General features: G+C 44.1%; 2 protein-coding genes across 7 annotated transcripts in view; one reads left to right on the forward strand and one right to left on the reverse strand.

Annotated features, from left to right (window-relative positions):
* FGD6 (FYVE, RhoGEF and PH domain containing 6) overlaps positions 1 to 4,424 on the reverse strand; it is a 74,817-nt gene extending 70,393 nt beyond the window's left edge. For both annotated transcript variants that reach the window (XM_075497369.1, XM_075497375.1), the window contains exon 1: positions 4,294 to 4,424. In XM_075497369.1, coding sequence (XP_075353484.1) covers positions 4,294 to 4,306 — 13 coding nt within the window. In that variant the 5' untranslated portion in view covers positions 4,307 to 4,424. The remainder of the gene's footprint in view (positions 1 to 4,293) is intronic.
* A 46-nt stretch (positions 4,425 to 4,470) lies between these two features.
* The window catches only part of VEZT (vezatin, adherens junctions transmembrane protein), a 57,947-nt gene continuing 47,927 nt past the window's right edge, over positions 4,471 to 14,490 (forward strand). For 4 of the 5 annotated variants that reach the window (XM_075497386.1, XM_075497391.1, XM_075497409.1 and 1 more), the window contains exon 1: positions 4,471 to 4,770. In XM_075497386.1, coding sequence (XP_075353501.1) covers positions 4,735 to 4,770 — 36 coding nt within the window. In that variant the 5' untranslated portion in view covers positions 4,471 to 4,734. The remainder of the gene's footprint in view (positions 4,771 to 14,490) is intronic. The other variant, XM_075497398.1, reaches the window with a different exon arrangement.

Here is a 14,490-nt window from a genome sequence, read left to right on the forward strand (position 1 = left end):
TTACATACGCATACAGTATTCTCAGAGTTAGGAAATCACATCTGTAGGCTATATATGAAAATAATACAATGCCCAGAAGGTATCTACCAAGGGATCGATATGCTGTTCTTTCTTACATGAAGGAGAAGCTCGCTCCGACAGCCAATTTACTGTTCCTGGGACTACTTTTGGCATAAACCACTACAACTCACAGACACAAAACAAGAAAGCCAATCCGGCTTTTAAAAAGCATGTAGGGAGAGAGATAATTATTGCTACATATTCGGGATACGGTCAGAGATTATTGAGATGGTAGTTCACTGCACAGAGAAACAGATAAAGTATTTTAAAACTCCAGTTCACCAGCATTAAGTTTTAATGACACACAACAAGGCTCTTCAGTTCAATTACTTTACTTTCAGTTACAGAAAGTAAGTTTCATTAGGTACCTCATACACCTCAAAAAAGTATTGTGAGATCATTAATTTATTTCCTGCGAATGTGTATTTATTTTCTCATTATGCAGAGGCTCTGATTTTCTCAGGTGCCACCATGCTCAAAAGAAAACAAAAAAAGGAATGAGTCATGACATCCCGGAAGATAACACATGTAGTTTTTAAAATACAAGGGGAAAACGATTGGTTTCCAAGCCACTATGGTTTTAGAAAACATCCTAAATAAACTGAAAAAGGAAAACATTAATTTCAAAATCTCAGGTCATTCAATGACTTGTTGAAATACAACAGGAAAGTTGGGGATAACTTTAGAGTAAGGACGAGAGATGAATAAACAACCTTTTAAGATCACATGTGGAGATAAAGCTGAGTAACTCTAATGAGACTTGACATATTAGAGGGTAAAAGGGACATTAAACCCTGTAGGCCTCATTTTTTCAATCCGTGAAAGCAATGAAGTTTGATTGGAAAAGTCATGTTGATTTTGTTTATTCTGTTCCTGCTATGTTTTTTCCCCTTTGAATTACATTTTTGACATTAAAACACACTATGTATTTCTCATTGCTGTTGTCAAATCTGATTTAAAGTCTAAGCTATACGTCCTGCCCACATTAAATAAGCTGTATAGATTCACATATAAGGACTGTTTCTTCAGCAAGAAGTAATAAATGTCAAACTCGCAACTCTGAGCTTTTGTTTTTCCCTTTTAAAGGCAAAGGACATACTTGAAGACAGCACAATAGTTCCAGGCAGAAAATGAGTAAATGTACATTCATCAGCATCGTATATAAAGTATATGCAGTACGTGAGAAAGCAGTGAGAGTAGCAGCTATAAATGAAAGTTGAAACCAATGTACAGGTTGATCACTGCAATAAGATAATTTTTAAGTTATCTAGAAGTAATTTAAATAAGTGCTATAGTTCCTTAGTTCTAACAAGTCTGGATTTACATATACATCTTCATATATGTAAGCAACAGCTATGAAAGAACTGCTTCACCTATCACTGAATTACATCCAGCTCTGGACTGAGATTTAAATGAAACACTTCTGTAGAGGAACTAGAAAAGATATATAGCAATAAACTGAAAATGCACTGCATTATTTAGAAAGGCAAAAGGCAAGCTGGAGTGGAGTGAAGGCTGGGTTATCAGTGTTGGACCTTTCGCAACTTCCGTCCATGGACAGAAGCTGTGTTCTGTATTTCTCTCCCTACCATAGCTCCCTCAAGTAGCACAGTATCTCTTTCAGAGAGTCCTGCATCTCAAGCTGAAGTCACTCATACCTGCAAATCATACTTAAAAATATTAAATCAATACTGATGATGCTGTACCAGGTTGCTTTGTTCTAAAGGTACATTAAAACAAGACACAAGAGAGACACACTCAAGCCCTTCAAGTTAAACTGAAGGAAGAGCAGAAGGATTTCTAGGCATTTCAAATTCCACCTGAAGCCTTCACACAGGATAACATGTTTACTGAAAACCTGTATTACAGATCAGTTGTCAGAAAGCTAGCTTACACAGGACAAACCAGAGTAGTAACTGAATTCACGATCTAAATAATTTCAGTGTAGGAAATAGATCCTATAGATCACGGCACTGAAATTAAAATATAGGAGTTGGTACGTTTTTATTTGAGCAATAGCTTTATAAAGCATGTCTATATATTTCAGGAGCTAAATTCTGCAGCAATATGAAGAGATGGATGTTAAACCTTCAGAACTGTCTTCTGGCAGTCCTCAGTCTCTTCATACCCTGCCTATGAGCTCCTCAACCGAAATGTCAAAAGCTGTCATGACACTGTCAGCAGGATCATGAATCTCTGATCTTGTTTCACCTGTTCCCCATATCTTTTTTTTATCCTCACATAATCCATCACACACAAAATACTCTTCATCCCCTTTGCAGTAGCCTTCACATACCCCTCAGCTTCCCTCTTCCTGCCCACCAGGACTCTCTCTATGCCTTCCCCTTCAAATCCCTCCCTAAAATTCAAATTTTCCATGAAACTGTCCCACTTTCTTCTTACTGATATTCCTCAGCATCCCTTTCCCTTCTGCCTTCTAATTGACTTTGTTCATCAGAACCCCTTCCTCCTCACCTGCCCCACAAACACCATCACAACATAAACTAAAACAACAGGGAGACTCAGTCACACCACCTCAGCTCTAGAAGTCCCAAAATCACTGTTTAGCACTGAAAATCTACCCAACTTCCTGCAAATTAGTACCATATCAAATTTTAACAGCCCAGCTCTAAGCTCTTGAGCACCCCCTAACACATCTTTTATTTGCACAGCTGTTTAACTCAAAAAGAGCAGCAGTGAACCAGCAGCCCTACTAAACAATGTGAACAGACAACGCAGCTGTTAAGCAGAGATGATATCCCGCTTTATCACACGTTTTTCCAGATCTAAACAAAACCAGTTCTATCATATATATTAAAAGTGGAAATATATTAAATGGAGCAGAAAGATGCATTAAACAGCTTTTTATTTTCCAGTAAATTCTGATTCACTAAGAGAGCCCAGATAACTTAATTAACGCTGGACTTGATAACAATTGGACGTATTTGAGAGGAAAACACTAAGAACTAGGTTGATGTTTTTGCCTGATGTCTGTGTATTGCTTTTTCTTTAGAAACCCCCCCCACCCCTCCATCCCTACAGGAAGCACTTTGCTGCTTCAGGTTTACACTGTAATTAGTTGCGTTTCCACCCAACGATCATAACTTACACATGACATCTTGTCAACGCAGAAACGACTCCTATTCTCATCTTCCAGCAGACTAAGAAAGGAATCCACTAATCTAACAGATGGGTGAACAAAAGTCCTAACAGCGCACCGCCGTGCAGCCAAACAAATGGCAAATACGAGTAACTCCCTTAAACACGGGGAGCTCTTGTTTTAAACCAACAATTTGCAGCTTTTTTAGCCGTAAAATTGGCAGCAGTCAAGAAAAGAGGGAGGGAAGGTAAGGAAAGCACTGAAGTTGGTCGGTTCGAACTAGCAGCTGGAAACGCCAGAAGTGCTGGCTTTCCAGTATCCCTGCCTCTGCGTGAGGGCTGGCTTGTACGAGCTGGATCAAGGCAGGTACAGCCTTGAAGCAAAGCCGGAGCTTAGCCGCTGACAAACTTTGGCAGCTCCGCGAAGTCACACGGAGCGATAACCCAGACCCCGGTGTTGGCTTTCCTGCCAGAAAACCCGGCCCCCGGCGGAGGCTCTCGGAAGGCTTCACCCGCCGCCAGCTCAGCCCCACGCGGAGTGACCTGCTCCGCCACCGGGCGCGAAGTCTCTCCACCGGCCACGCGAGAGCGGCCAGAGCCGCACGCCGGGAGGTGAGCGGAGAGCCCGGCTCAGCCCCGCGCAGCGCCGGCCGCCGGGGCAGGGACGTGCCCGCACAGCCCCGAGGCCGGGGCGGACCGGGCGCCCGTAGCGGACCCCGGGGAAGGGCTGACCCCGGGGCAGGAGCGGGGTGCGAGGCTGCGTGTGTGTCCCTGCGCTCGCCCCCCGCAGCAGCGCGCCCAGCCCGCCTCCCCGCGCTTCCCCCGGGGCAAGGGGGGCACGCAGCGCCCGGCCCCGCCGCGACGGTGGGGGAGAGCCGGCCGCAACCGCCCGGCGCCGCCGGGACGAGGAGCGCGGCGGCGGCTCCGGCTCCCGTCCCGTCCCACGCCGGCACCGCGGGACGGCCGCGGCGCATCTCCCTCATCCCCCGCCCCGTCCCGCGGCGCCGGGGCCCGCCGGCCACCACAGGGTGAGGCGAAGCTCTCTGGCCGCGGGGGCACGCGGACTCCCCGCCTGCCGCCGGCCGGGCGGGCAGAAGGGAACCGCCGCTCCCCAAACTTTCCCCGGGCACTCACCGGCCGAGCTCATGGTGCTCCGCACGCGCCGCGCCGTCCTCCCCCTCGTCCCTTACGCCACGGCCCCTCTGAGGGCCGAGGAGAAGGAGCCCATTGTTCCCCCGCGCCGCCAGCCAGCAGCACCAGCAGCAGCGCTCCCCGCCCGCCGCCGCATAACGCCCCGCGGCTGCCGGCAGAGTGAGCGCCGGCAGCGCCCGCCGCCAGTCCCGCCGCCGCCGCCCAGCGGCGCCCCCTGCCGGGCCCGCGTCCCGCCCCGGCCTGGCCCCGCCCACCAATCAGCACCGCCCACCGGGCGCCCGGAAGCGGGCGCTCGCCGTGCCTTCTGGGGGCTGTAGTTCCCCCCGGCGCGAGGCAGGGCCGGGCCGGGCGGGGAGGGGTCGCCGGCGGCGCGGCGGACTCCGTTTCCCAGAGTGCCCGCAGGGGGTGGCATGGCGGAGAAGGATGACACCGGAGTTTGACGAAGAAGTGGTGTTTGAGGTGGGCGCGGGGGTGACCCGGGGCGGGTTGGGCCCGTGTCTCTCCGCCCCTCGCCGGGGCGTTGCGCCGCGGCCCCCGGGGGCGGCGTGCGCCGGGCCGCCCGAGGTGACCGTTGGGCGTGAGGCGGGCGCGGGGCCCGGCCGGGGGCAGCGCCTGCCGCGGGCAGCCGGTGGCGGGCGGGGGAGGGCGGGAGCCGGCGGGATGGCGGGGGGTGTCCCGCGCTCCAGAGCAGCCTGGGCACCGGTGTCGCGCCGCGCCCCTCCGCGCAGGCCGAGGGCGGGACCGCTGGCGGGAGAGGGAGCCGGGCCGGGGAAGGCTCAGCCGGGGGAAGGGGCGATCCTTTGTGCGGCGGCCCGCCCGCGCTGCGCGGGTCGGCGGCTGCCGGGCTGCCTGTCCCCGCGTTTCGGGCTGGCGGCGTTGCCATCTCGGTGAGAAGGAGGCGCGGCGGAGCGGGAGGCCCGTGTCGGCGGGTGTTCCCTCAGAGCCGCCTGCGCCGGCCCTTGAGAGCCGTTAGGGGCTGAAGGAGGGGTAACCGGCCGGCCGGAGTGTCGGCGCGGTGTGTGCCGGCGGCACGTCCCTGTAACTGCTGGCGCAGAAAGCACAGTGCCTGCGTGGGGCTTCACACCGTGCTGCACTGGCCACTGAACCGTGGGGTCGGGGGCAGAGACAGTAAATCCGCTGTGTAGCTAATAAATCCGGCTTCTAAATCAGTATAATTCACATAAAAGGTGCCTTTCAGCACACACTCATCAGTGTAGTAACTACTGAAACTACCTTATCTTTCTAGAGTTTGCATTATTTACAGGATTTGCATAAAACTTTTACAATTATATTGCATGTCTTGTTAGATAATGGGGCTACAATATCATCTTGGCCTTATTTAAAAGAGTGGCGAAATACATCTGCTGTTGCAGTTCAGTAACAAAATCAGATCACTTTGCAGCGGGTAAATGTAATTGCACCTTCGTGGAGGGGACACCTGTTTTTGTAGGTGTACAGAGAAGGTGGCTATAGAGAAATACTGTCTTTAAAATTATTAATTATTGTAATAGTAATATAGCTTCCTGTTTTATCAGGATGCAAAAAGCTCCTTACATAAGGAATTATTTTTTTCTCAGCTGTGTAAGTACCACCTGTACATGGCTTTGGTCTGTACCACAAAGTTTTGTGTTTATCCACAACCAACCTGGAATCCTAACAATAAAATCTGTTATTTATATTGCTGCTATGCTAAATCGCTTCCTTTAATGGCATAAATCCATGGTGAGAATTTATTTCATGGGTATAATGCCTGCCCTCTGCATTTCCTTCTTCAGTAAAAGTGATACTCGTTTTACAGTTCCACAGTTCTTCAGTTTGTGCGGCAGTTACCATTTTGATTGAGAAAGTTCTGCTGCATAGGGAGTAAAAGATCTACCTGCACGTGCATATGCACTTCACTGTTTTCTTTGCATTTTGGGAATGGATTTCTGTCACTAGTAAAGGCTCTTTGAAAAGTTATTGTATCAAGTGTGGGGGTGTATATATATACACACTTACAGGTATACTGAGTGACATGGTCACCTATCTTTCATATATTAGGGTGTAACTATAACATCAGATAAGCAACAGTAGGAAAAATACAGATTTTGTTGTTGTTGTTTGGTTGGGGTGCAGAGCTGGGTGAGATACCCGCTGATAATAACGGGTACCTTGAAATACCCACAAAAATTATCTTCAGAAGTGCTCAGCAGGGTTCATGCTATTGTAAAATGAAGGCTCCACAGAGAATTATGAACATATTCCACACAGATGAGCCAGAGATGGGAATTAGCAAGGAGTCAAAAAGTGTATGGGTAGTTAATGCTACAACGTATTTAGGTTTTAATTACTGTTTTTTTTCTTGGGCTCCAAACTCTTCCCCTTAATTATTTGTGGTTTCTGGTAAGCAACTACATTTTTTTTCTGCACCTCAGTAGGTCACTTCCCATGTTGTTCTTCAGTGGTCACTGTTGCAAGGAGGCCTTCAGCATTTAGACCTAGGTTACTGTGAACAGCTGTTTTATCTGTGCTTTTGGAGCTCTTGCGAACAAGATATCGGTCAGTATTACAAGCAGTAGTGGTGTGCTAACAAATGCATAATCCGGAAAGAAGTGGTCCTTCATGTTTTTCATACCCAACAGGTAGGAGAGGGAAGAGAAGCAAATGGGGTATGCTTCATGTGTTCCACATCACAGTTATGCCCAGTGTTTTTTTCTGCACATTTTTCAGGTCATAGCTCTGTCCAGGCCCTGAATCCATCCATGACAGCTGTCTGCATTACTAATTATGCAGTATCAAACAGATGATGGCCTGCTGATAGATATTTATGAGCTTCCAAGGACCGATTATTTTTCTCACTATTGAAGTGTCTTTTACATTAATGTATCTCTGAGGGAAGGGAAGCACAAACATGGGGTCACTGCCCTGGGAAAGCAGTGTTTTCCATCCAGTTCAAGAGCCATTGCAGATCATTGTGATTGAACAATAATGAGTGATGGGCACTTTACTTTATCCACTAAGTGCTGCCATACTCTGTCCAGTTTATAAATTAATTCCTACAGCAACCAGTGATTTTCATTCACCGACTGCATAGTCCTCAGCACTTCAGTTCTTGCATTTGTTACAACCAGTTGCTCTTGTAATTAAAATGCTACAAATATTGGGGGGAGGGGACAGAACCCAAGAAACACAGAGGTGCCCCTGATATGCTTGGCTGGGGCTCATCTGCTGGCAGTGCGTCAAATTAAAAATTGTTGCAGTGTAGAGCAGGTTGTACTAAAAAATGGAGGAACAATGAATGGCATTATTAATGTCTGTCTTAATTTATTAAGGGAGATCATGAGATAGGAAATTTGATGTTAAGTTACCTGAGATGAGTTTTTTACAAAATGGGCTAGAAGACAGAATGCTGCAGTTACAGTGTAGTGTGCACTGCAGTTACAGTGTACCCCAGAGTCCTCTGGAAAATTGCAGTGTTTTGTGTATTTTGATATGAGACTGGAATTGTGTTAGTTTTTTTTGTTGTTGTTTGGACAATGACATCTTCTCCTTGTTTTCTTTTTCTTTTTTGTTTAATGTATAAATTAAAGAAGCTCCTTGTTAAAACTGGCTAAATTTCTGCATCATTATTGCATTGGGAGGACTGTGTCAGAACTTCATTGCTTTGATAGTTAATAACTGCCATCCAATTTCTAACTTGAAATTTATTCATGGCCACTTCATACCTACTTGCACTTCTGCTAATATCATCCATTAGCAAATATAGTTCTTATATTTCTCTAGAATTTACCTCTCCTAATGTATTCATAGAAAGCAATCTTATCCTGGCTAAGGATTTTGCTAAACTGAATAATCCAATATATTTTAGCTTCCTTTCACAAAACAGATTTTCCTGGTCTTCATTTTGGTTTGGTTTTTTGTTTGGTTTTTGGAGTTTTTTACATCTACTTCAGTTTGAGTTCATCTTTCTTTACCTGAGCTTGCAGCATGGTACTCGGTGTTCTTGCTGGGGACTTGTACAACTATTTTCGCTTGCTTCGGCTGCGAATACTTTGTTTCTTGCATCCTAGGCCTACAAACAACTTTTTCAAGTCTTCATACTGTTTAACTCGGTTGTACTATGATAGGGTAACCACTCATGTCTGTCCTTATTGTTATCAACAGCTTCCACATTATTGGAGAGTTTGTTTTTATTAGTCCCTCTGTGTAAGGTCTTGCTGTTGTCTACTGTTGAATTGCATGCCATTATCAGTACCCACTCAATGTCATCCAGCTCTTTTTGTATGATGTTTCAATCCTTTTCTGCATATATGATGTCACTGGTGTTATTGGGAATTTTCATTAGCATGCTTTTTTGGTATAAGGTTAATTAAGGAACATTCAAAAGCTTTGACCAAAGACTCATTCTTTAGGAACTCCATTAGTAGCCTTCTTATGAACTGATAGCTTTCTGTTCAGCGTAACCCACTGTTATCTCTGCCGTCTACATATTTGGTTCCTTTTTCATCTTAACTGAGATGGCACAGTATCAAAAGTCCATACCCCATATGGCACAGTATAAAAAGTCCATATAAACTTCCTGCATTTCCTTTATCTAGAAAAATTAGCTGTCTTGTCAAAGAAAGATGTCGAGTGAGCTTGGAACAATCTACCTTTGGTGAACCCATGTGATATCTTCTTTGATGATCATCTGTTTTCTTCTTTGTCTTTGAATTTTGCAAGGAAGAATAATTATTCTCAGTAGCATGCTGGCTTTTGATCAGGTTCATAGGCCTGACATATTCCTGATTGCTTTTTTCTCCTTGTAAATATAGGCACTATGTTTGCTTTTTTCCACTTTTGAGTTTATAGATTTATTAAAAATCCTTTCTGCTGGATCTTTGATCTACTGTGCCCATTCTTTCAGAACCCTGGGATGAGCGTGATCCAAACACTGCTCTTTGAGTGCATTTTTGGCTCCTGATTTCTGGTTCCAGCCAAGTCATTTGTGCTGTATTTTAATGAGCTTGTGCAAGTTTATTTTTTTACATTTGGATAGATATTGAAGCTATGCTCACAGAATCACAGAATGGTTGAGGTTGGAAGGGACCTCTGGAGATATCTGGTCCAACCCCCCTGCTCAAGCAGGGCCACATAGAGCCGGTTGCCCAGGACCATGTCCAGATGGCTTTTGAATATCTCCAAGGATGAAGACTCCACAACCTCTCTGGGCAACCTGTGCCAGTACTTGGTCACCCTCACAGTGAAAAAGTGTTTCCTGATGTTCAGAGGAAACCTCCTGTGTTTTAGTTTGTGCCCATTGCCTCTAGTCCTGTCACTGGGCACCACTGAAAAGAGCCTGGCTCTGTCCTCTTTGCACCCTCCCTTCAGGTATTTACATACATTGATGAGATCCCCCTCAGCCTTCTCTCTTCCAGGCTGAACAGTCCCAGTTCCCTCAGCCTTTCCTCATGTGTGAGATGCTCCTTCCTTCAGGTTCACCCAGACCATTGTTGGAACCTAATCCCAGAAAGTCTTCCTGACTGTGTCAGCTATATGGTTCTGGTGGAAAGATTGGAGCTGACTTTTATTGATTTCCATTTTAATGCTGTGTTTGCAGAAGAAAGATTCCATGCAAGATATATATTATATAAAATATAATAATCCATGCAAGATTTTTCACCCAATTGCACAAAAAAAATGAGATTTTGACAGCCACAATGTCAAACTCCCACCACCTTAGATTTTTAAGGGCTTTTTCATACACAATGTTTGAAATATAAAGCTTTGCATGTAGAATTGTGTAAAACATAGTACCAAATTACCTTAATTGCCATAAACTTCTCTCTCCATTTTTTAAAAATTTTAATTAGGAAAGAAAGCTTTCCTCACTTGAGACATGGTTTTAATTAATTCATGAGTCTTGTGCCATTCCTACAACCAATTCTGTCCATATTATTTACTTAATGTTGCTATTCACTAGCTATTTCAGTACTAATGGAAATACATGTTAAAGAATAGCCCCACTAAAGGCTGGCTGAGTGTCATGATGGTAGTGTCACTGTTGAATCTAATCTTTTATTCTAGATCTAGAGGATCTGATCATTGGTATGGCTCCAGACTTTTACATTTGGGATTTATTGTTTGTCCCGTTAGAAATCCCAGACTCAAAAATACAATATCAATTGTATATGTGATCTTTCCCAACTTCAAATTTTATTTTGTGCAAATGAGAGAATAATACAAAATTAACAAAATGAGACTTTCTTTGGCTCACCTATCTGCATCAAATCTCAGAATCCATACTAACCTGTATTTAAAAAGAAAACAAGCTGGGGATGAATGCAAAGAGAGTCAAAGATCTCATGTTGAAATTCAAAAGTTTATATCTATGCAAAATATTGAACACAGCTCTACTGAACCTAGAGTTGGAACCCACAAACTCAGAATAAAGATTTTGAACGTATAACAGGTGCTCTCATTTCACAGCCAGTCCTTGCTCAAGCAGTCATCTTCCCATCGTTGGGGGAAAATATGCACAGAAATGGAATTACCCTTTCCAGAGTTTGGAGAGACATGGTCTGCATTCTTTGTCTTCTTGCTGTAGTGGAAGAAGTTAATGTGAAAAATGAGTCCTTAAAATAGTGGAGAAGTGCTTTACAAGCAGCATGCCATCCTGAGAGAGAAAGGATGCGCCAGGTCTCAGCAGAGCTGGCCACTATGTGGCACTGGGTCTGGCCTGTGTGGGGAGGAGGTAGGAATGGTGGAGTCTGTTTAGGAGGGACGTGGGACAAAAGTGCTTGGGAAATATTGGGCAACATCATAATGCATTCCAATGTCAAGTTCAGAAAGACAACTCTCACTGCATATTTAGGCAACAAGCCAAGATGCTGCTTGGTGCTGAGGGGCATGGAGGATGCCCACATATAATGTTCTCATATACAGATTTCTGTAAGATTTAAGAGAGATTCCAGCAAGAGGGCACCACCATTTCCCAGCACAGTACAACTATATTCAGAACAGCCTTTAGCTGATGTGTTCTCTGCATGCCTACACCAGTAAAACATGTCTAAAATATGGTATTTCTGTGCTTCGAATACTGGTGCATCACTAAATTGAGATGTTCAAATCCTCATCTGAACCCTTTTAAACCAAATGTAGCTTTTATCAAAATGCTCAGTGATGTTTGTTTTTACAAATGCTTTCTCGACCCAAATTGAGCTATTCTAAAATTATTTTGTTTAAAAAAATGAAACAAAAATAAATGAAAACCCCAGGAAACCTAACCTCAGAAACATTTTGTTGTGATGAAAATTTTAAGTCACATTCATTCAAAAACCTGAAAACTTTAGGACTTGCAAAGTAATGTGATTTTTGTCAAGCCTCAGGCTTACAAATGTTGGATTCTAAAAAATAATGTCTCAAATGTTATAAATTAGGAAAAAGAAGAAGCTGGAAAAGAACATTCACACAACTTTAATGGTAGTGTCCAGTAATGCTGCCTCAATAGGATTTTTCTCACTGAATATTGGGTAGACTAAAGATGTAGTAGTCTCATTTTATACATATGCATGAAATAAAGCCAGTTTTAAATACACAGTTCTCTCAAAGCCACAGTTCACTTGTCATTCTGATGAACTGGTTCTGAGACTGTGCTTTGTCTGCCTGAAGTGTGGGCTGGTGCCAGAAGAGGTGTTCGGGCTTCACTCCTCTTTTCCGGCTTATTCCCATCCTCTTCCTTGTGCTGGCACCTGGATTTGTGGGTGATGCTGTAAGCTGGCTCAGGAGACTGATTAGACAATAAACTAGCCTGGCTAAGAAAGAAAAAAAAGATGGATTTTTTTTTTTTTTTTTTTTTTACAATTAGATCAGTTCCTTGTTCCATCTCACCATTTGGCTGTATAAATATTACCATTAGTGTTCTAAAATGGTACTGCAGCTTTCATCTGCACCCACTGGTAATGGCACGTTAAATTGACCATGTAAATGCAGCCTGGGGAGACATCTCTGCTGCAAATTGCAGTGTACTGTAGAGGCACCTGGACTAGTGACGGATGGACTATTTTGCTTCTCAGCAGTTTGCTAAGAGGAAGGGGAGGACAGGCTGTGCTCCTTTTCATCACATGACTGGGATGCAGGTGATACCAGAGAGAAAATAAAATAAACTGCAAGCTTAAAACTGTGTAAAGAACAGTCTAGTTGTTGCGGAGGTCAAGTAAACTCATCAGGCGTTTTTGGATAACACTAATGTTGTATCTGAACAGACAGAGAAAAGTATTATATGGGCTGTATGTGTGTGAACCCATATTGCCTTTATTTTTTTTAATAGAAAATTTGAAGACAAAAGTACATGATGATCCGTAGTAAATTTTGAGGTGTTGGTCCATAAATTTTTAAATTCTCCTTTGTATTAATTACTCTGGGGTCATGTTTACGAGAGGGTTCTGCAGTACTGCTCTCACAACTTCAAGTCGTGAATCAACTTCCTTGAGACACTTGAATTAAAAAAAAAGACTCACTGTACTTTTAATCTTTATAATGTGACTGTCTCTTTTTGTTTCTTGGATGCTTTTCACGTCAGTAAAGATGTTTGCTTACCGTGTGTTGTCATTAGGAGTCAGAATTAACATGATTTATAATGGATAAACAAGTTAATTGTTTGGAGCTGCTGTTTTAAAGAGGTTTCAGAAATATTCCACTAGTTTACCAGTCAGGTGCATTAATTTCATTAATTAAGTTTTGAATGTAAGTGAAGGGTAAAATCTGTGAGTTGTTAGTAACTGGTATAAAACAAACCAGTTTTCCTGTATCAGCCTAGTCCAATGACCTGCATGATCAGTGACTTCCCACCCAAAGCTCCAGGTACAGAGTCTGGCTGGCCTGTTACCCTGTCCTCCAGGGAAGGTAACATTTACCACTTTTACTTTCAGTTTTTCAGGTATTTTTCATCTCTGTCCTTGTCAGAAAGGTCCTGCTCAGCTTTTCACCTGTATTCGCAGGTCCACTTTTGAATGAGTAGATAATCCAGAGCTCTCAGTCAGTTTCAGGGCTTTGTCTAGTACATAATACTTCTTTCTAAGACTTTTCCACGATGGCAGTAATGTGCAACCACCTGCTGAAAATGTAAAGGAAAGACCTTTCCCATGTCACAGACCAAGTGATACAGAACTATACACAGCTATAAAACTTCCCTAACTCTTCAGGACACGTGGGTGCATGCAGGATTAGATATATATTGTGCACCAGAAAATATCCGGGAACAGTAGTAGATTAATGGCTTCAGAGTAGTTCTTGGAGCCTGCTTCTAAATCAGATGATACAGTAGTGCTGGAAAAACCAAGGTCTACGCTCCTGCGGCAGTGAAAGCAGAAGAGGAAATTTAAATGACTCTTTTGCTGCCTTGAAGTCATTGTCTAATATTAGCCCTGTCAGTGCCTGGCTCTTTGTCAGTTGGAGCACAGGAGGAGGTGGTTACCAGCCAGGAGAATATGACCAAGGCTTTTAAATACTGTTGCTTGGAAAGTCTTATTAATGGCTGCATATAAGATCGATGTGCAGTAATTCTTTCAAGCAGTATCTTTTTAAAAGCCTTTAGCAATCTGTCATCCTCCTCTCCCTCCCCCCAGTTAGAAAGCCACATTAGTCAGGAGAAATCGCACGGTCCTGGGAAGTTTCAAACTGCATCCGCTGATGCCGTCAGGAAAATGCTACTGTGCAGGGGCACAGGTGCAATTACACTGACGGCTGCTTCTCGTCCTCGGCTCGGGTCATCCTGGAGGGACAAGCAGAAAGAAACGGGGAGGCAGGCGAGATTCTGTCAGGTGCATGGGAGCAGTACCGAAGAGAAAAATGGAATACCCTCTTCCAGGAGACAAAGATCGCACTGTCTGTGAGTGTTAGCTCAACTTCTTCAAATCTGTGTTTTGAGAGAGGGGAGCAGATTTCAATACTGTTTATTTTGTTCTGAGTTTAGCCACCTGTTCAGCATATCTTAGCCTTTGCTGTCATTGTGGTAGAAACATTTACTCTTTTTTTGTTTAACTGATCATTCATAACTTGTAGTTATTTTGGAGGTGGTTTAAGCTCCCACAGTGTTTTTGGGATATTGGAAACCTCAGCTTTGGAAAAACATTATCTGTATTTTAAGAAGAGATCTTTAAACCTCTTATTTTGTGCAATGGCATTAAATATTACTTTTAAGGTTAATCTGCTCCATTAGCT

The sequence above is a fragment of the Mycteria americana genome, chromosome 1 (genome assembly GCF_035582795.1).
Source record: "Mycteria americana isolate JAX WOST 10 ecotype Jacksonville Zoo and Gardens chromosome 1, USCA_MyAme_1.0, whole genome shotgun sequence".
Classification (NCBI taxonomy): Eukaryota; Metazoa; Chordata; class Aves; order Ciconiiformes; family Ciconiidae; genus Mycteria; species Mycteria americana.